This window comes from Crotalus tigris, unplaced genomic scaffold (assembly GCF_016545835.1).
Source record: "Crotalus tigris isolate CLP2741 ecotype Arizona unplaced genomic scaffold, ASM1654583v1 scf7180000018916.1150873, whole genome shotgun sequence".
Taxonomy (NCBI): domain Eukaryota; kingdom Metazoa; phylum Chordata; class Lepidosauria; order Squamata; family Viperidae; genus Crotalus; species Crotalus tigris.
The window spans coordinates 589,717-611,607 of record NW_024097271.1 but is presented as its reverse complement, the minus strand read 5'-3'; the positions used below and the strand labels follow the sequence as shown (position 1 = coordinate 611,607).

The following is a 21,891-nucleotide window of genomic DNA, read 5'->3' as shown; positions in this document are numbered from 1 at the left end:
ATTCATTGTCATTATTTTTCTGGTCTGCCTATCCATTGCTTTTAGTTCTGCTTGAGTCCAGTCCACTATTCCAGCTGTGTACCTAATGACTGGGATTGCCCAGGTGTTGATTGCCTTTATGGTATTTCCTCCATTGAGTTTGGACTTTAAGATCTTCTTCACTCTCTTGATGTATTCACCTCTAATCTTTTTCTTGACTTCAGTGTGCTTGATGTTGTCAGATTATTATTATTATTATTATTATTATTATTATTATTATCTAGAGCTAATCATTTTCAGTTATAATTTCCCATATAAATTCCCATTCCCTTCTCATAGACAATCTTTATGGCACAATTATTTCCATGGCATACTTAAACATCATTATATCCAGAGTTTTTGACAACCTGAGCTTTTTTTTTAATTTGGTTTTTTTCACACAATAGGAATCTGAAAGCAGCCACCCAGCATTTGAAATACAGCTCAGATATAAAACCTTAATGAAAAATTCAAATGTTTTCATCACTAGGCTACTTATTTCCTATTCAGTTTAAATGAAAACAGTATGACAATTACATAATATGCAGGTGTTTACTAGAATTATAAGAAAACCTTGAAGGTTTCTTTTTTTAAAAAAAAAAATCAAAATTATCTTTATTGAAAATTGCATCTTGCCATTAAAAAAAATGGAGTAGGAAAAAGCAATCCATATATAGAACCTCAGGGATAATGGTTAACTCTACCATGTATAAAATGCAATTTTAAAACAAATAGAAAAACAAATTAAATATTTATTTTATACCCTAAAGCAATCTGTCAGTCTCTGCACATAAAGGGCAATATTGTGTCAGGCAAACTACAGAAGTCACACAACATTAACAGCAAACCCCAGCCATTTATGGCTGAATGGCAAAATAGGTAGAGGTTTATGAACATCTTGCGATATTTAAAAGAGCGTCTTATGGAGAGCTCATTAGTCGTGCTGGATAGAATAGGCTGCACAAATGGAAGAGCTTTACAATAATGCCAGATACCAAAATGCCAGAGAGTTTTCTTCCCTGGGGCTAATACAGTTTCAGGGGAGATTATTTTCGCTAGAGTTATGGCAAGACAAGTAATGGTATAATTTTTTTAAAGAGGAAGCAACTTGCTTTGTGCCATTGTCTCAGTTGTAGCTAGTCTTCCAGTTTAAAAGGGCCATTAGCTTTCTAGGGGTGCTTTGGAGAGGATTTCCCTAAATGATCCATTTGGTCTCTGCTGCTGCTGCTTCCCCTACCTCTCTCTTCGGCCCAACAATCCAGAAAGAAAAGGAAAGAGCCTGCTCTCATTTTGGTCACTCCAGAATAGTAAGAGAAATGGGTTCGGCAATTTCATCTTTGCAACCATGATGTGGTTAGGTTGAGAGACAGACACAAAGTCATTCAGCAAAATCATTTGGGGAGGCCCTGAAATCTTCTCCAAAGCCCCCCTAGAAAGCTGGTGGGTTTGCTTTTATATTGGAAGATTAGCTACGATTGATTTAATAAGGATTGAGCCTGATCTTTACTGGTACTGAATCAGTTGCTTTTATATTACAATTGTATGGTTCTTAAGGAGACTGCACTATATTGTAAAAGAGGTAGGCTGGCTACGATCTTCCAGATAGTTTTGAACTACAACACCTAGCATTTCCAATAGTTGCCACATTGGCCAGGTCTCCCACTCTCACAACTTTAAATCCAAGAATACATTAAGGAAAAAGCTCGTCCACCCAAGGATAAAATACTCAGACACAAACTGTGCAACGTGATATAGGCAGTACAGTACAGGGAGACATGTGCAAATCTGTACATTGGAGAAACAAAACAATGACTTCACAAACCAATGGCAGAACCTAGGAGAACAAATTCCATCAGGATTCACAGTCCATCTGCATTTGAAAAAATGGTCACTCTTTTGAAGACAGCCAAGTCCACATTCTGGACAGATAGAACCAGTGGTTTGAAAGAGGGGTAAAATAGGCCATCTATGTTAAAATTGAACAGATCTCTCTCAACAGAACCAGAGGGATAAGGTACCACTTATCTCTATGATTTAAACCTTGAAATGAAACTGACAAGAAATTATCAATTTTATTTACATAAAAACAGATTTATGATACTAAATATTGTCAAAACTACATCAAAGAGTTTGAGGATTAGGACTGTCAAAACTATGTCGAGACTGATAATGGAAGTGTGCATCAATCAGCAGCCTCGTTCTTGAATTTGGACAAAACACAAAGGCAACGCTATAACTGGTTCAGTAAGATGTGAAAATGCTTTGGGTTATAGTTTTGTTCCTCCTCTCCCTACTGGTTTTCAAGATTCAGTAAGGGTATTTAGAGATCCCACTGTGTGTGTAGAAAAAAAATGGAAAAATTATCCATTTCTCCTTCTTTACAAAAGAAGAAAAAGGGATTCTGAACCAAAATTCTGTCTTGTTTGATGGTTTGGTTACTGCACAGTTTTACAGCCTTTGTTAAAAGCCGCTTATTATGAAGCCTTGGCTTTGATTTCGCAGGCTTGCTTGAATGAACTGCTTCTAAATTCAATACTTGTTCCAAACAAGGAAACTTACAAGAGAGGAATTAAACTGCTGTTTGGTTTAAAGCATTTCCTGAAGCCTGGAGGGTGTTTTCTTATTTGCCCTAAAAACATGTATAGCCTCTATTGTTGTCATTGCTGTTATTTCTGGACAGAATTTTGAAAAGAGCTTGAATGGACATATTTAACACTTTACGCATTCTAAAATTACTTTTGAAGTGAATTTAAAGCAAGCCAATATAACCCCATGCATGAAAGAGCCTTTAACAATGAAATAAAAATTGTAAGATGATCAGAATGTTTAAATGCCATCATCATGAAGCCAAATGACTCTGCACCAAGTCTAATATTAATTCTCACTGATTCAGTTCTGTGTGGTTTGCCACTTTCTACAGAAGTTATTAATCTTAGCTGCAATCATACTTTTCATGTTCCCATTTCTTGCAGTTCTTCTTCTCCTATAACAGTGATGGCGAACCTTTTAGAGACTGGGTGCCCAAACTGCAACCCAAAACCTATTTATGCATAGTTGAGTGCCGGGCGGGTGTGGCCCATTGGGTGGGCATGGCCCATTGGGTGGGCATAACTGTGGTCGTAACGGCAGACTGGGTGGGACTAAAAAGTTCAATCAATCAATTCCAACTTTGCAAGATCTTTTTTTGTCCCATGAGAAGTTGAAATTGACTGATTGAACCTTTTTTTTTTTTTTTGCACACGGCGGCGGAGGCCTAAAGCAAAAAGGCTTTATAAAACCCAGCTGAAGGCCTAGGACTGGGGCAACGGCGTGCGTGCCCACAGACAGGACTCTGAGTGCCGCCTCTGGCACCCGTGCCATAGGTTCACCACCACTGTCCTATAAGAAACAATTTAATTACAGTTGATTACAGCTGAACAACCTACTATGTAAAAACAGCTGAAAAGATACAAGAATATAACCAACAAGACAAGACAACCACATTCAGAGGGGACCTTTCTTGAGAAATATGAACTAGATTCTTCTTGTGGTGTAGTTAGGGAACTCAAGAATTTTACATGTAGTAAATACAGCATCATATTTGTTTCATTACTGTACATATGAGTAATGTTAGATGACTTAACTTGAAAGAATATTTATAAGTGAGCATGAAAGTGAAGACATCCATTTGGATGACAGATGCAAAGATTTGTTGTTACAGAACTGCAACTTGGTTTCGAATTGTCTTTTCCATATTAACTCTTTCTATTGATTTGCTATCTTTTGTCAGTTAGCTTTCCAAATGCTCTAAGTAACTAGGTCATTCAAATTAATTGTGTTCTGTATTGTCCTCCTCTGTTTTTATAACTTTCTGGCCATGTTGGGAAGTGTTATGCATAAAAACAAAGATGCAAAGATTTGCTTTAAAAGTCTAAAAGTCTTTTAATTAAATTTCTTCTTTCCAGGTTATGCACTTTTGGTTGCTTTAATATGACTAACAGAGCACTGCTCAGCACTCCTAAAGCTCTTCCCACCCTTGACTTAGCCATCATTTGTAGGGAAATGTCATCCACCAGTGAAAGTTCTAGGGCAGAACTAGGGAGATCCATGTTGAAATCATCCCTTAGCTGTGGAGGTTCACTCGGACAATTGATGTCTCTTAGTACAATTGTATCAAAGAATTGTGGGGACCATAAGTGAAAAGTGTGACTGTTATGTAGGCCATTATGAGCTCCTGGAGGAATGGGAGGATATAAATTTAACAAACATAACTAAATAAATAAAAAAAATCATGCTTTAATAACACAAAATTTCCCCCGTGACCTGATTATGTTGCCCTTGTCTCATATCCTGTCCGTGAGTAAAGTGAGGCTATGTCTTCAGGAGCTGTAAGGTGTAATAGTATTTTCTCACTTGTTCTGATACCATCCCAAGTTTAAGTAATTTTCCATCCATAACCTCAGAGGTGAAGTCAGGTAACTATCAGCGGATGTGATCAGAGTATACATATTTTGGAAGTGCTGGGGAAATTGGACATGGCCCTCCACCGAATTACTAGCCAGCCTCCACTGTATCCATTTCCTTCCCAGCTTTTGTCCTCTCTGAGCACTTTGTTTCTTGAAAGTGCTTTCATATCTGTCATCTGTTTTTTTACTACATCTTTTCAACAACATACAGGGAGGAAAATAGACTTCCCACTGGGAAGAAGTCATGCCTTTGTGCTAATCCACTTTTACAATATTTTTGAAAAAAGTTACCTTTACCATAAGATGCAGCACTCCTGCTTTTCCTCATAGCAATGGTCAGAAAATAATGAGAAATATTGAATTACGCTGTTGTTTATTACTTGCAGATTTAAGTGAACATGATTGCCCAGCAGCTTGTCAGAGTTCAGTTGCTGGGTCTATAGGACTGATTTAGTTACACAGTCATGTCAGAGCCCATCTCTTTCTTCTCTGAGAGAGGCTATTACTTTCTGGATATTTCCCCATGGATATATTTATTTTACATTATTTTAACATGTGCCATATCCAAGCTGGGAATCAGAAGAAAGGAAAATAAACCAGTTTAATAAAACTATCCTATTCCTATTGTGATGTCCAAATTGGCGAGTGTTTTTCATGCTGGTTGGTGATCTGCTGAAGGGGAAGGGCAGCAAAACCAAATGGAAACCTAGGGGTAGTTAAGGAATCCATCCTCAGCCATGAAAACCTCCTGTGTAATTTTGGACCAATTGTTCTTCTTCAGCTCAATCTGCCTGACAAAGTTGTAATTCTGGGCAAAAAGTGAGCAAGGAATTCTATTACATTGATTGAGCTCCTGATGAAAAGGCAGGATGTAAATCTAGCAAAGAAACACATCTAGGCTGATACAAGTACTGTGCTCCCAGAACAAGACAATGCCCCTATTTGGCAGTGACTCAAAATAGATGCACTACAGGAAGGATAGGGATTGGCCATCAGATAACAAATATTATGAGCACATTATTTTGTGTTGCCAGGTGGGGGGACAGTGGAGGGAAATGGCCCATGGAATCAACACAAAATAGAATTTCTCAACAAACTACATAGCTGTATATTTTGGAATATCAAGCCAGGAGTCATGTCCGCCTTGGATGACGCCTTCTTCCAAAGAAAAATACTCCAGGAGAGGCATGGCATTGGGTTTCAACCATAGCTATCTCTCTCTTTTTCATCTAAGTACAGTACCAAATTATTTTTGAAATGTTGTTTACAGACAGAACCTAGTTTCTGGATTCCTTGGCTCGATTTGTATCTGAACTCATCTGATTTATACGCCTACCTTATTCTTTTTTTATTTCAGCTCGGCATGAAGTTATCACCAAAGAGATCCTAGAGCTGGATACTTGGGAAAATCATTGGAATGTTGTTGCAGTCAATGCCCTCATGCACGACAGCTACGATGTCTGCCTTGTTGCCCAGCTGAACCCAAGAGATCTCATCCCTCCTCCTTCCGATTTAATGGAACAATAGATGTGCAATTTTAATGGAAAATAAATAAGCCTCCTGAATGGACCAGAAGTATATTGATATGTGGCAATTTCAATGGATGGTTAGAAAAGAGAATTCCACATAATGAATTTTTGAAAGATGATATACAGCTTGGCTTCAACATAGCAAATTCCTGCTGCCGTAATTCAAAGAATATGCAATGTTTTTCTTTTCCACAACTTTTCATAATAGTGTACTTTGTGTTCCAAACTGTTATTTTCTTCTATTCAAGACTCCAAACTCAACTTACCTTGCAAAATAGGAATTATTTTTAAAAAATGTTGCTTAGGGCATCAAAAGTAAGACAGAGCAATAGCAAGTATTTAAAAATAAAAGAATTTAAATAGTTCATTCTGTACTGACGTGAATACTATGGAACCTATTTTTTTTTAATATAAGGAAAAAGGGAAAGTAAAACATAGCCTTAATCTCATTAAACTGGCTTGAAAAGCCACATAGCTGATCATGTATTGTTAGCAGATAAGAATCTTTTTTTCTCTTCTGTTTTGTAGTCTTTTGCAGATTCAAATTAATCCAGATGTGAAATTTAATTTAGATCACATATAGAAGGACTATTAGCGTGTACTTTCCAGTTGTCCCTTGATGCTCTGGTCTGATTATCTCAAATCCCCAAAACTTGGTTTTGTTTGGAAGTCTGAGAATATACTTTATCAGGTTAAATGAAACATTATAAAGGTCCACAGTCATCTGCACTGATTTATCTAACTCAGTATTGTTTACTGAGTAATGTAAAGTAAAGTAATGGCTGCAACAGTCCACTGCTTAACAAAATAATCTTTTCTAAACCCACCTGGAGATGTCACAAAGTACATTTCTCTACTCTCTGTGCTTCACTGAGCTGCTAGATATGTTCAAACTGACAGAATTTCACCTTCCTTTGAAACTTGTTGTTTTTCTCTCAGATTTTAATAACGTTCCCCCCAAAATTGATCTATTACTGCTGTCTTGGCCCACAATATCTCCTTTCTGTTAATACCAGTCTATTAGGGAGGAATGCCTTTGCTACTATTTCTTTCATCTATTGGAAAATTTGAATATTTGTGCCCAGGCAGAAAAAAGAGAAAATGAGAAGTTCTTATGGTAGATGTAGAATCAACACGGGCCATGGAAAAATAAAGGAAAGTGGTGATGCAATCAGAGGAAAAGAAATAATGAAGAAAGCATATAAATGAAATGGCCTAAAATGAATAGTACAAATCTTTTGGAAATCCAAAAGGTCATTTTTTTAATACATTTTGGATGACTGTAGTGCTGTACTGAAATATCAAAGTTTCGTTAAATATTAAGTAAGCCAATTTGGTCTATTAGTTAAGGCACCAGGCTAGAAACCAAGAGATCAGGAATTCTAGGCACAAAATCTAGCTGGGTTACCTGAGGCCAGTCACTCACTTTTAGCCCAACTCACTTTATAGGGTTGTTGTAGGGAAAATAGGAGGAGGAAAGAGTATTTGGGTATGTATTTTACCTTAGGTTGTTTATAAAAAATAATAAAGGGATAAAAAAAGAATCTAGAAAGAGCATAATAAAGACTGCACAAGAAGCAGTAGAATTTGCTTGAAACAAATTCTAAGATTGAGTCACCTTGCACATTTACACATAGATCTTTAGCTGGCTGCTTTTTCCTTCATGCTTTCTAGACAGAATATATTTGGCATCATATACAATAAGCTGTATTTGTATGTATAATTTTTGTACCATCTATACTAGAAAATCTGCCATTTAGCCTGTAATACGGAAAATGTTACTTCCAACAATAGCATAGAATCCTTGTTCTTGTGTCCTGAAAAGGCTCCCAGCATTGAGATGTATGAAATGTATACACTTCTTTAATTCTATTGAAATATCCAGGTTATCAACAGCATTTGAGAATTTTCTCCCCATTGCCTCCTTTAATAAATATCCTAAGTTTGATATCAGTAACTTCTTACTGATTTAACCAACAAAAGCCACAGTATCCTTTTCAGACTTTCAATGTATTTTAAATCAAATTTGTCCCATATGCAAGATGAATTTTAGCAAATAAATAGATAAAAAAGAAAAATTATTTTTATTTTTCCAAGAAGCATTCATTAAGCCCATGTATTGCTATCAGTGGTGCTTTTCAGTTCTAAATAAAAACTGTTTACATAAATTTTAAGTCACTAGGAAATATGGAACAGCTCTCTGGTGTCTTTTGTACAGACTTGCAAAGAAATGTAACACACACACACACACACACTTTACTTGCTACATTATTCCCCCACCCAGATTGTTTCCCCCCCCCATGCCTTTTTTCACAGTTCCCCATTCACTACCCTCCCAAATTATGGAGAAAGAGGGAGTGTCTACCATTAGCAGAGAGGTTTGTTTCCATGGTATCCTGGTAATAGCAATCTTCTTTCCAAATTTAACTATAGGCTCTAATGAGTGATCAAGACAGCAGTTCACCTCAGCCATTTATGTGGCCAACTCACGCCCACCAGTAGGGAACAAAGGAGATGGAGAACTGATCTGCTAGGTCTGCTCTGGACAGGGAGAAGCCAAGAAGATTGAAATGGGGGCTCCGAGGATGATGTTTTTTTCTCCAGAAAATTTCATCTATTTGTTTCCTTCACAAGCCATCTCTATGTGTGGAAATAATCAGATATTTAGAAACAACACACATTTCCAATACTGTCTCCTCAAAGAAAGGCAGGCTTTGAGAAGCTTGAAATCTATAAAAATATATCTGGTGCAGAAAAAACTACAGTTCTTGTATTCTGCAGTAATGCAACTAGTCATATTGTAGAAGTCTTCTCCTCCTCCTCCTCCTCCTCCTCCTCTTCCTCTTCCCTTTTTACCACTGCGTGTGTCGAGGGAGATACAAAGTTCTGATTCTTGTTCTTTTGGCAGCCTCAACCATTGTTAATTGATGTTGTCTCTCCATCTTCTTCTGGGTCTGTCTCATGTTCTTTGACTTTCTCTTTTCGTATATGTGTTGTACGGTATGGAATCTCATGATATCCAGAAGAGCACACGCATATTGTAGAAATACAACTACATAATTTTGGTACAGTTTGTCAGAACAGTAGTATTAGAGAAATTAATTAAAATGTATCCAAGTATTATGAGGTGAGAGAGAAAGGGGAAGCTGGGCATTGGCACTTAGTTCTCATTACTATTGTTTTTGGCTATAAACTCATCTATAACTGCCAGGAATCCTGATCTAAAGGGGCAGAGGATTGCTTTATTCTTAAGAATGGATAGAAGTTCTAGAAATTTGTTCTGGAATGCATACTTTTTAAATTAATGGATGAAATTTAATATTAGTGTTGACCCCTGCCCAACTCTGGTATAGGGTGTGTCCCTATTCTGCTGCTTTTCAGAACAAATGGAAGAAATCTAGTTTGCATCCGATTGACAAAATCTATCCCATTCATGGAAGGGATTAAACTAGTTCCTTAACAATTGCTAGAAACACTTCTTAAAAATAAATGTGAAAGAAAGAATACAAGATTATACATCTCTGCAAACAAAAGATACTTCAGTACAGAACATTTTCTTGTAAAATTGTTAAGATGTATATGAAATTAACCTAAATAGCCCAAGCCCAGAACCAATACTTCAAAATCCAATCGAGTTCAATCTTTTATTTGCTTACACTAATGGGTAGAATTTTGTCAAATTTAAGCTTTACCCTTCTAACCTAATAGATCTATCCTGGTTGCCCTTTCTAGGATGTGGCTACCCTAAACTTCTTCCCCATCTAGCTTGGGACAACACAGTCTCTTACTCTATAGCAGTGGTTCTCAACCTTTTTAATGCTGCGACCCCCCAACTGGTCGTAAGTCGAGGACTAAACCGGTCGTAAGTCGAGGACTACCCAACCGGTCGTAAGTTGAGGACTTTCCCTGTCCAGGAGTGCCGTGCATGCATGGTGCTGCCCCCTGCACTGGCCGAGGCGTAGCTGGCAAGCGGCAGAGATGGAGCAGGCTGACCACTGGCTGGGCCACCAGCTGGGCCACCAGCTGGCCTAGCCCAAGGGAGGTAAGGCACCCGCCGGAAAAAGGGAAAAAATTGGCGGACAGCCTTGCTTGGCAACCCCTATGAAATGGTTGTTTGACCCCAAATGGGGTCACAACCCATAGGCTGAGAACCGCTGCTCTATAGGCTTCTCTCTGGGGAAGCTCTGTGTTGCCAAAACTTTCCCCCACTGCTCCTCCATTGTCCCTTCCATCACAATACTTTCTCATGAACCTTTGCAACTTGAGCATGATTTCCATGAATCCATAATTAATATGGCCTAGTATATATTTCTTGATTTTTCTTATGCATTCTAGCTCTTTGTCCACCTCCAAGTTGTCATCACTTGAATAACTGCCAGGCACGCTTGTGGAATCTGCCTTTCTGTTATGAAATGATGCATATGATCTTCTGTTTTTCCTGAAACAATTTGCCATCTTCAGAGAGCGAAAGGGAGAAGTGTTACCATAACTGAGGATTTCCATGTTATGTATGCTCTAATTCTTGAGTTATGGCATTGAGGAAGATTGAGTGGTTTACAAAAACTTCTGCCTCAACAATTCAATGGAGGAACAGTTTCTGTTTGGCAAATGGGGGGGGGCTCTTCCACAGAACTGTCTGTTTCATGATCTCAATTCACATTTCTCTGCAATCATTCTATTTTTCATACAGTTTTTGTGCAAAACAAAAAGTGAAACAGTAGCCCAGTTCTTGGAAAACAATACAAACAGCAGAATATTAAACTCTGAAAAATATAGGGAAGTTTAAAACAATTCTTTTCTTGAAAAAGAAAAACTATTTATTAGGGGACAAAATTTTCGAAGTTCTCAAATGCAGTATTTCATATCTCTGGCTCAGATCGCATACATTGGCCTGGCTTGCCTCATTTGTGGAGTGGCCTGGAGATCATTTCCAAGAATCTACTGCACACAAAAACACCTTCCACTTAACCTTTACCCCAGTGGAATTGGTGCCAGTGATTACTTCCCCACTAGCAATTTACAGCACCTTCTATAGCCATTCAATTATTTTTGTGCCCAAAATAGTGGTAACGAGGTTAGATTGTCTGTCATTTGATCAGCGGTTGGTGATGTTATGGAGTTGCTTTAAGTTACAAATGGAGAAAAATAGTGAAAACTGTTTTGTGCACAGGATGGAGATAGATTTTGTCTTCAAATGCTATTTTTTCTTCAGAAACACATAAAACATTCTCAAACATGGGAAAAATTAAAGCAGAACCCTTGGGAAAATCACAGGGAAGTGGACTTTTACTCCTGAAACCATCCCAAGTTATTGAGGGACAGAATTCTGAAAATTTTGGACAGAATCATATAAGTTGGCTCTAATACAGCATTCATTATTTTTTCAAGTACACCCTTTATTTTCAATGTTTTCTCCTGTTTGAACTAGCAATTTAATCAGCATTTTTTGAATTAAACTAGGACTTACAGAAATCAGTGTGAAAAACTTATATTTCATTGATAAGAGTGCCAATTAATTTGATCTGAATTCATGTCATTACATGCAAACAGGCATGTTAATGTAACCTACATTTGCCTAATAACCAAAGTTTCTTAAAATAATGAAACCAATATGTTATTTCAAAAGAATGAAGCAAAATAAATAAAACAAAATAAAACAAAGCTTTAGACTCCAAAATTCCTTGAGATGGCACACACTATGATTAGCCCAGTAATACTGGCTGGGTATTATGGGAATTGGCCCAGCACATCTCAGGACATAAGATTAAGAAAGTCTGGGTAGCCCAGCTACATTGAAATGGAAAATTACATGCATATACTGGTTGTGTTACTTGCCAATGTGGTTTGTTTGTTTGTTCTGCATGCCAACAACCTGGCCTTAACGTATGACTCTGCACTGCACAAATCATTCTGACTGCAAATAGGCTGATCATCTTTTTATAAGATTTTATAAAAAGACATAATCCATGTCTTTGGACAGAGGTGTATGAGTTTACACTTCTCATCAGATGTCTGAGAATCTACTTGTGAACAAATCTCCTTCAAATTGTTGGCTACATCTATTACAATTCCTGATCGGTTTTGTAGACCTGCAGGAAATGAAATTGAGAAGAGTTGTCTTAAGGTATTTCCTAACTAATTTTTTATTAAGATTTATATGCTGTTCCAAGGTAAGAGGCCTCTGAATGACTTATATTCCCCTCCATAGCAGCAATAAGATTTAAAAACAGTAACCTATAAAACAACCTAACCACAACCCTAGCACTGAGGTTTAAGCAAGAGGACATAGATTTCAGTTGATCCTTGAAAGAAAGCTACTTGACAGTAATAATAATTTGATAATGAAGCCGATCACTGACATGATTAAGTGATGATACTCCCTTGCTCTCATTTTTCAAGCATATGCTGGACAAATTACAGTTGACCCAACTTGCCCTTGGCATTCCAGTATCCAGCAGGGTTTGCTCTACATATATGTCAAGGTCCCTTGACTTTTAAGATTCAATAACAATTTATAGGTGCGGGAATCAATTCTTTGTAATAGACAGAAACCAGAAAGTGGTTTGTAGAAACGTAGCAGGCACAGATGGTTAATACCTGAGCTGAACGTAGACTACGTGCTACATTGGCTTTGATTAAGAAAGCAGATGGTGAAAGTCTTCTGGAATTTCCCTGAGAAATACATACTTGTAGACTTCCTAATCTACCCACTGCTGGGACTCAGACATTATGCAAAGAGTACTTGTGAGGTGGTGTGAGGTTTCAAAACATCTACCGCCTCTTGTTCATTGAAGCACCACAGGGGAATTTTTCTATCCTCTCTTTGCCCCAGCTTAAATAGAAGTTTTGGTTGCTAAATGTGGGCTCTGCAAAAGGCAGACATTTCAGGGGCTTACAAGCCCCAGCCTTACCCACAAATGATAAAAAAAAACTTTTAATAAAAACAAAGGCAGATAGTTTCATCTATTTTCTGGCAGCTTACAGGAATAAATAGAAAGTGGGAATTGCCCAGCAAGGCTTATTTGATCTTAATTAGGAAATCCTCTTTCTTGTTTGTTTTCCTCCCTTGAAAAGGAATAGGGAACATATGTGAGCTAACTTACATGAAGAAAAAGAAGAGGAGGAGGAGGAAAGAAGGAAGGAAGGAAGCTAGAACGTCGACGGGTTCATTCCTAATCAGCAGGTGGGGAACGCAACGCCCCCTGTACCTCCTGTTGATTAGACCCTCATTGCTGCCTTGAGGGGGAACAGGGGCAGGAAGAGAGAAGCCAGAACTGATAAACTCCTTCTGTGTTAATTCTTAAACAGCGTAAGTCTGCATCTTAAGCCTACCTCTCTTTATCTACTTATAGCATTTCTATCCTTCACTTCTTTCGCCAACCCCTTCACCCTGTTCAGGTCCACCAGACCTTGTTTTTCCAGTTCTTGCTTTTGAAGCTGATCTGGCTTCCTGGTCCTTCCCCAGGCTGCCTTTCCTCCGACTAATCATGTCCAACTTTCCCTTGGGTTCATGCTTCCACATAGCTCCCATGCATTTTAATATCTTCTTTCTGCTTCTCCTTATCTGCTGTGCTGCTCTTTTTCTCAGCATAGCCATTCCTGGGGCTTCCTTTTCTTGCCTCCCAAAGGTTGATTCCCTTTTATCCTCCAGCCCCTTGACAAGAGTCATTGGATTGCAGCAGGATACAAATGCAGCGAGCACACAAGCAAGTGAACACACAAACAAACCAACACACGCATATGCCTTCCAAAATCATTTTTTCATTTTTTTTCCACACTGCATTTGTGCCTAAGACTTTGTGAAAAAGAGGGTGTTCTGTTTGCTTATTGAATTGCACCATACGATAAAAAACTTCCCTTCTTATCTATGCTAACCTCCTTTTACCAGTCCTTTTATTGCTAATCAATTTTAAGAATAATTTTTATATTTTGACTGTTTCTATTTCAGTGATTTCTTTTAATTTAGTTAATGTCCTAGAGTATTCATGTAAGTAGGAAACTGAAAAGTAAAGACACCACATACCTTAACACTAGAATTCTGATTTTTAAACCTGAAAATGGGACTTCTCAAGTAGCTGATTTAAAATTCACAGTACTTTTCTCTGTATGTACTCCCACAGAATAATGGCAGATATTTAGATAGCTGGGACATTTGTAAATTCAAGGCTGCTGGATGTCTGTGAATATTCAAGGCATAATAGAGGCACAAAGCTGCATCAGTATAACTGTAGATGCTGGCAGAGTTTAATAGTTTGAGAGTATTAAACAGACTCTGATGTAGTTCAGCCATAAAGACGTGGACCTTCCACCACTACAGAGCTGAAGTACTCTCCATTCATCCTTGAATCAGAAGAAAACTACAATATACCAATAGGCAATTTGTTCCCCCCCCTTATTGATTTCTCTCTCCTGCCTCAGTTATCTCTGTGTGAAGTCCCTGCTGTCATCTGATTTTCCTTCAAAATAATGGGTGACAAAGGCCAACAGATGACCTTCTGGGTGCCCTTGGGTGATGTCAGAATGACTACAGATAGTTCTCAATTACAACCATTCATTTAGCAACCATTCAAAGTTCCAATGACACTGGAAAAAGTGACTTAAAACCATTGGACCATTCCTCATAATCATGTGATCAAAATGTGGGCACTTGGCAACTGGCATGTACTTACAACAGTTGTAGTTGCCCAAGATCATGTGGTCACCATCTGTGACCTTCCTCAGCTGACTTCTAACAAGATCAGTGGGGAATCTGGATTTGCTTAATGACCATGTGATTCACTTAACAACTTCAGCAATTTACTTAACAACCATGCCAAAAAAAAGTGGTTTTGCTTAACAATTGAAATTCTTGTCCCAATTGTGGTTATAAGTCAAGGACTATGTGGTACTTGAACATAAGTACAACTAAGGACAAAGTATGGCCATCTCTCACTCAGAAGCTAGGAGCAAGATGAAGGTGATATCCTATGAGCACAGCAAATGGGGGGGGGGAAAGAGATGCAGTTGTGCTACGTTTTGGTCCACGTAGGGGAAGACTGATTGCATTATATTAAATCAAAAACTCTATAGCTCAGTGTCATCATCTCCCTTCCAAAGGAAAAGAAAAGATTAATAAAAGGAACCATGACTTATCGTTTAAGATTCTTTGAGAAGAAAAACAAATTAAAATCTAAGCATATTAGTAAATAGTATGTTGATTATTTATTATAATCATCAGATCACTGTCTTCTCCCAGGTAAATGGTCCAAATAGTAATACCCTTTTCTTACTAAATGGATGAGAACTCAACTGCCAATAAAATAAATGGAGCAGTTCCTACATAAAACAATGACTGTGCTACTTAACTTTAATGTTCAGGGACGACATGGTCCACTTGAACCATAAATCAGACACATGCCTAACATATGGCTGACTGCTTTGCCTTTCTATATCTTTTGTAAATACACTCATAAGATTAAAAAGCATCTTTTCAATAAGAAAAAAGGCAAATGAATGAAGAAGCGAGCTAATTCCAAAGGGGATTGATTAATATAATGCATACTCTATATAAAACAAACATTACATCAGCTTTAAAATCTAAAACATCCTTGTAAGCAGAGGATCAAAGGATGGTGAGACCTTTCATTAAAAGAGTCCTTTCCAATTTATTTCCTTCACTTTATGTTTCTGTCTAATATAGTTTGATACTAGTCAGGCAGAATAGATTTTCAATTAAACCTTATTGATTTAGAAAATTTATATGACAGCCCATCTCATTCATGATTCTAGATGGCTTATAGAAGTAAAAACCAAATAGAAAACTCAAGCAGCCCTCCCCACACACACACAAATCCTACTCCAGGGTGACAACAATCAAACAAATGACTTGATGGGCTCCATATCACCCAATCTGCTAGCAAAACTAGGTGTTTGGGGCCTTTCAAAAGAATATCAAAGCCAATATTATTTCTGTGGAGATGATGTTCCAAAGGGGAGGAGCCACTGTGAGGAAGGGCCTTCTTCTTGTTTCCAATAGAGGCATAATATATCTTGCCTCCCCACTCTGGTGGGTGAGGTAGATATAACTGAGAAAAAGATGGTCCTTCAAATAATTTGGCCCCAAACCACCTAGTGCTGTAAAGGTGACAGGCAGAACTTTTAATTGGGCCTGGAAGCAAATCAGCAGCCAATGCAGTTCCCATAAGAGATGTGACCCATTTGCAAATCTAGACCATATCGGCTGCCACATTTTGAACCAGTTGAAGCTTCCAAATACTTTTCAAGGGCAGGCCCATGTAGAGCACACTGCAGCACTCAAAACCTTTCCCAATCATGTGTCCTTCAGACTGATACCATAGTCTCCCATCATCTCCTGAAAACATGATCAAAGCACAGTTGGAAACAAAAGTTCATCTGTTGGAAGTTGTTCATTTTGGGAAGGCTTTGATAAGTAGTACATTTAAGTGTTATTCTGCTTGCTACTGACCTAAAAATGAAAAAGATAAAAATTATTGGTTCTGCTTAATTCTGGCTTTGACCACATATCAGCAGAATCAACCAGATCGATTCTGGACATTTGGCCTGGGGGAAATATTCATTGCAGGTTTGGTTCACTGCAAACTTGATGGCAGCAAATTAAAATTCAGATGCCATTGAATATTTTGTTTGGTCAGGACTGGGTCATTGCAGGTCAGAGAGTTATATGAAGATCTTTTGGGGAAAGAAAAAGTAGTTTGCATTTCACTGGGGGGGGGCTTTTAAACCTGAACCTTTTCCTCATTCTACATAGTCACTTTGAGAACTTCAACAGTCAAGGAAGCTATTCCGAATTCCTGATTTGTGTGAAATTCAGTTGGTAAAATCAATATAAACCTAAAAGCTGGATCTAAAATGAAGCACAAAGTTAGTTCTTATCATATACCTCTGTCATCTGAATGCTATCCAATATAAGCAATAAAAACCACAATCCTCGTAGAAGAAAAATATAATGCTTGATAAGTGATTTTAAATGCTGCCTGTGGAACCATAATTAGTTGTCAGAGAAGGATGAATGGAAATCCATGCTGGGATTTTTGGTATTTTTCCCCTCTCCTTGTAAAGATGGCCAAAGGCAACTTGTGGGGAAGAAATTCAGCTGGGGAGCTCTTCCCCTTGGCTGCCCCTACTTCAGTCAAAATTACAGCCAACAGCAGCAGCTTTAAATCTATGAAATGAATTGCAAAACAGAATTCCATCTTTCTCATTTGCAATTCCCTGACATGCTTTCAATTCTGCTGTTAATAAAATAGTTCCTGAGCATTCTAACCAGTAAGGAAGCCTTTACAGGATCTCAAATATTCTGAAATGTCTACAAGTACACAAATATATTCTTGTGGCTAAGCAAAAACTCCTCAATTCCTGGCTGTTAATTCCTTCAGAAACAAAAAGGATTTCAAGCATTTGTTCAAGTCAGCTGATCTGTTCCACAATCTGGATTCTAAATCTTCACAGACAGTCAAATAAGTAGGTAGGACGAACTATTACAGATTTTTTTTCTTTTTCATTGCTAGAATAATGTAATTTTCAGACCCTAGAGAGAAATTTCTGAACTAGAGACCGGAGCCAATTCCACTTGAAATTTAAATAGAATTTTCCACTAGCCATTTGCAAATAGGAGGACATCCAAGAAAAAAAATTTGCTGTGCTACTTAAATACATGAGGTGCCTCCCACATAGGACTATGTGGATAATTATGATGATGATTACATGCTATCAAGTCATTATCGATTCTTAGTGATCACATGTGACTTTGTTACTCTACAAGGAAACACCCAGCCCACAGTACAGTACAGCCAAGATTGACCTAAACTGTTTTTTCAATCTTGACTTAGTGACTAAGCAACAACTTAGCAAGTGCATTAAATCATCATCCATTATTTACAACCACAGTAGCTGGCTTTATCCTACATACTAAGCCAAAACAAAGCAGAACCAAAAATTGTTACATACAGTAAGCCATGACAGAGTACCATGGGGATCCTCAGAGAGGGCAAGGAATGGCTATTCAACTGACATACTTTTGTCATTATTTGAGAGTCAGTTTGCTCTAATGCTTGAGGCACCAAGCTAAAAACCAGGAGACTATGGAGTTCTACGCTTGCCTTTAGGGATGAAAGCCAGCTGGGTGACTTTGGGCCAGTCATTCTCTCTCAGCTCAACCTACCTCACAGGGTTGTTGTTGTGGCAAAAATAGGAAGGAGTATTAGATATGTTTTTTAAACTTGAGTGATTTATAAGAATAATAAAGGAGAAAAGAAAGAAAGAAAGAAAGAAAGAAAGAGAAAGAAAGAAAGAAAGAAAGAAAGAAAGAAAGAAAGAAAGAAAGAAAGAAAGAAAGAAAGAAAGAAAGAAAGAAAGAAAGAAAGAAAGGTCATTGTGATACTGAATGTGACATCAGCATACTGTAATTTGTACCAATGTCCTATGCTTAATACTAGTTATTTGCTTAAGACATATGAGGCAGAAGGGTCTCCACTGAAAGGGATAAAGGAGAATATCTTGACTGAAAAGCTATTGTTAGAGGTGGGGAAGATATAAACAGCCTTTCCTTGGTAACCTATTTGTTTGTTTGTTTCCTACCTTTATTATTTTTATAAATAACTCAAGGTGCCAAACATACCTAATGATCCTTTTTCTCACAACAATTCTATGAGATGGGTTGGGCTGAGAGTGACTGGCCCAAAGTCACCCAGCCCGCTTCCAGGCCCAAGACAAAACTTCTCACAGTCTCCTGGTGTCTAGCCTGGTGCCATAACTACTAGACCAGTGTTTCTCAACCATGACAATTTTAAGGCATGTGGACTTCAACTCCAAGAATTCCACAGCCAGCAATGTGGAATTCTGGGAGTTGAAGTCCACATGCCTTAAAATTGTCAAGGTTGAGAAACACTGTACTAGACCAATCTGGCTCTCTTATAGCTACTTTTGGTTGCCACAAAACTATATAGAAAGCACTTTCCCTCTTGTGGTCATAAGAATCTCTGTCATTAGACTGGGTAGCCTTACTTTATTGTGGTAAGACAACTTCTTGTTAACTGGTGACTCCTGTTGTTACCCTATGAATTTGGTAGCTGATTGGGAAGATGAATATTTTGACAGTCTTGACTGGTGGATCAAATAGCCGATTCCATAACTGTATTTCTTACAGTGATATTATCTTGATGCAAGAATCTGCTCTTCACAATTAAGGCTGGGCCTGAATGCAATTTCCCCAAAAGGTGCAGAAAATGGATTCTGCTTGTTGTAAGATAAAGGATCATTATGGTTTAAGGAGGAAGAATCTGAAGTTTGGCAGTACAGAAAACAGTAGAGTAAGCTGATTGGGGGAAAAAAATAAGGCTAACCTCATAGGTGAGTGACATTGATAAGTGGGTTTGGGGGCAGTTTTTAATCAAAGGTGTTAATGGTGGGGAAAAGTCAAACACCATGTTTCTTCTTCACACAAATGTATTTATACTACTGGCAATAACGTCATACTGATCCTCCAGAATTCAGGAAGAGGGAAGGGAAAGGTAGTAGCTCTATAAACACTATTGTGAGTTTTTTGCATCAATTCCTTGAAATATATTTTAATCGTAATCATAAACTGGGAGTGCCTAATTCATTCTAAATGACACTAGATTTTTGTTTTTCTTTAAAAAAAACAAGCCAGTGATTGGAAGGTTATTGTTGAGTCCCTCGCGGAAGGCAAGACACGAGAAGCAGTTGTAGTTCTCAGTTTTCTTTATTCTGTGTTCAGCTCACAAGTAGATGGCTTCAGCAGCTCCCAAAACCTCCCAGCTTCTTATATAGGCATTTCCCGGGTCAATGCAATACTTTTCCCGCGCCAGCACCCGCGCATGCGCACGGCGCTGGCGACAGCCTGTCTGGTCCCGGGCAGCTTTGCACCTGCCCGGGACCGCCTGCAAACGCCCCGAGCCGTTTGCAAGGCTCGGGACATAACACCCCTTTCCCCCGGGCTAAAACTACTACCAACATATAATCATTATTTTATGCAGTGTTCTGCTTCTCAGTGCTCCTATCGTTACCTGGCTTTTGTTTAGCCAGCAATGTTATGTAATCCTCTAAGTATTTAGGAGACTTCCTTGCTCTCTGTGACCTTCTCAGCTCTGGGTTTCTGACAGGTGTTCCCTGACTGAGGGGTGACAAGAGCCTGTTCCCCTTATCATGCCTTGGTGCCTTCCAAGGACTTTGCCCCGATGCCTGGCCTGCTTGCTCACCCACCGGGCTCGTCAGGCCAGGGCTTCTGTCACTTTGTGACCTGGTTGACCTGCCTAGCTGTAGGCCCTCGGGCCCCTTGAAGTGATAGCCACTGCTGGGCGTCTCTATAGAACCTCCTAGGTCTGTCCAAGACCTGTCAGGAGGCTGTCCAATCCCTAAGCCCCGTTCTGTGTCCGGGCTCGTGTGGGTCTCTGTACCTTCCCAAAACTCAGTTACTCCCTGATTTGGGCTAGAGGTGTTGCGGTCGGGACTTGGTTCCTCGACCACCTCCCTGTAAGTTTGACCCCCTGTAGGATTAGGGGTAAGGTCAGGCCAACTCTGGGGATTGTGTGCCAGCTCTCTTGCGGGGAATGATTTGTTGGGATGCTCCCGGGTATCCTCCGTGACTGGAGTGCTGTGTGATGTGTGTGGAAAGTGAGTATGCCCCCGGGGTGACTCCCTGGCTGGAGTAGGCGTGAGTGCCTGTTGTGTGGGTAAGCTCCATGAATTCCTTTTCGGAGCACTTGCGGAAGCTTGAAATGGGCCGTCAGTGGCTCCATCAGTGGAGATGGGCAGCAACTCGTGCCCTTCCCTTTGCTCCAAAGGGTCCCCCTCCCCCCTGGAAAAGACCCAGGAGTCTCAGCTGGAAGATGCCGCCTAGGGCGGAGTTGGTCGATGTGCCTGCGCAGGACACGACCGTTGTCCAGGGCTACCTCGTAGGATAGAGGACCCGTGACCCTGGAACAGAAGCGGGGACCCATGTATGACCAGGCCCGTAATTGCGAGTCCAGACCGGGGCACCCTCAAGTAGTTGTCTAGGTGCCCTAGGATGTGAGGTAGATGAAGGCAATCTGTCCGGATGCAACCGGTCAAGTTTAGTAGTAAGTTGACGCCCCCAACGAAGTTCAGCTGGGCTTCTCCCTGTAGAAGTGGACGGTGTGGTGCGATAAGAAAGGAGAAAGTCAGCCAACCTGTGATGCCAGTCCCCGTAGGTGAGTCTTTTCAATGCGTCCTTTGTGATGCGCACCATACATTCAGCCATACCGTTGGTGGACGGGTGGAAGGGTGCAGACGTTGCATGACGAATCATGTTAGCCTGTAAGAAAGCTTGGAATTCGGAGGAAGTGAATTCAGGGCCGTTGTCAGACACAATGACATCTGGAAGCCCGTGTGCAGCAAAAAATCCCCCTCAGTACCTGAATAGTCTTTGCAGTGGTGGTGGATGAGACAGGTACAACCTCAAGCCATTTTGAATGGCTGTCAACAAGGACCAAGAAGAACTGGCCCTGAAAGGGCCCAGCGTAGTCAACATGCACCCTCGACCATGGGGACTGTGTTTCCTCCCATCTATGCACGGGAGCTTGGGGCATCTCTGGGCGAGATCGTTGGCACAGGTGGCATGCATGCACCTTAGCCTCAATATCTTTATCTAAACCAGGCCACCACAAGTGGCTGCGCGCAAGAGCCTTCATATGAACAATGCCAGGATGACTCTCGTGGAGGGATTCTAAGACCCTAGTCCTCATTGAGGTGGGAATGACAACTCTGTTTCCCCAAAGCAGACAACCCTGAGAAATGGACAGCTCGTTCCTTTTGGACCAGAAACTCTGAAACTCAGGACTAGGGCAGTGCTCAGGCCAACCAGACAAAACCCAGGAACGGACACGTGAAAGTGTGTGATC

The 21,891-nt window shown here is 39.5% G+C and overlaps 1 protein-coding gene across 3 annotated transcripts in view; it reads left to right on the top strand.

Annotated features, from left to right (window-relative positions):
* The window catches only part of KBTBD12 (kelch repeat and BTB domain containing 12), a 121,859-nt gene that overhangs the window by 83,904 nt on the left and 16,064 nt on the right, over nt 1-21,891 (top strand). For 2 of the 3 annotated variants that reach the window (XM_039357390.1, XM_039357391.1), the window contains exon 6: nt 5,821-8,174. The exons of the other annotated variant lie outside the window; for it this stretch is intronic. In XM_039357390.1, the coding sequence (XP_039213324.1) occupies nt 5,821-5,990 (170 nt within the window). In that variant the 3' untranslated portion in view covers nt 5,991-8,174. Of the gene's footprint in view, nt 1-5,820; nt 8,175-21,891 lie in introns of those variants that run through there. 3 annotated transcript variants of the gene reach the window in all.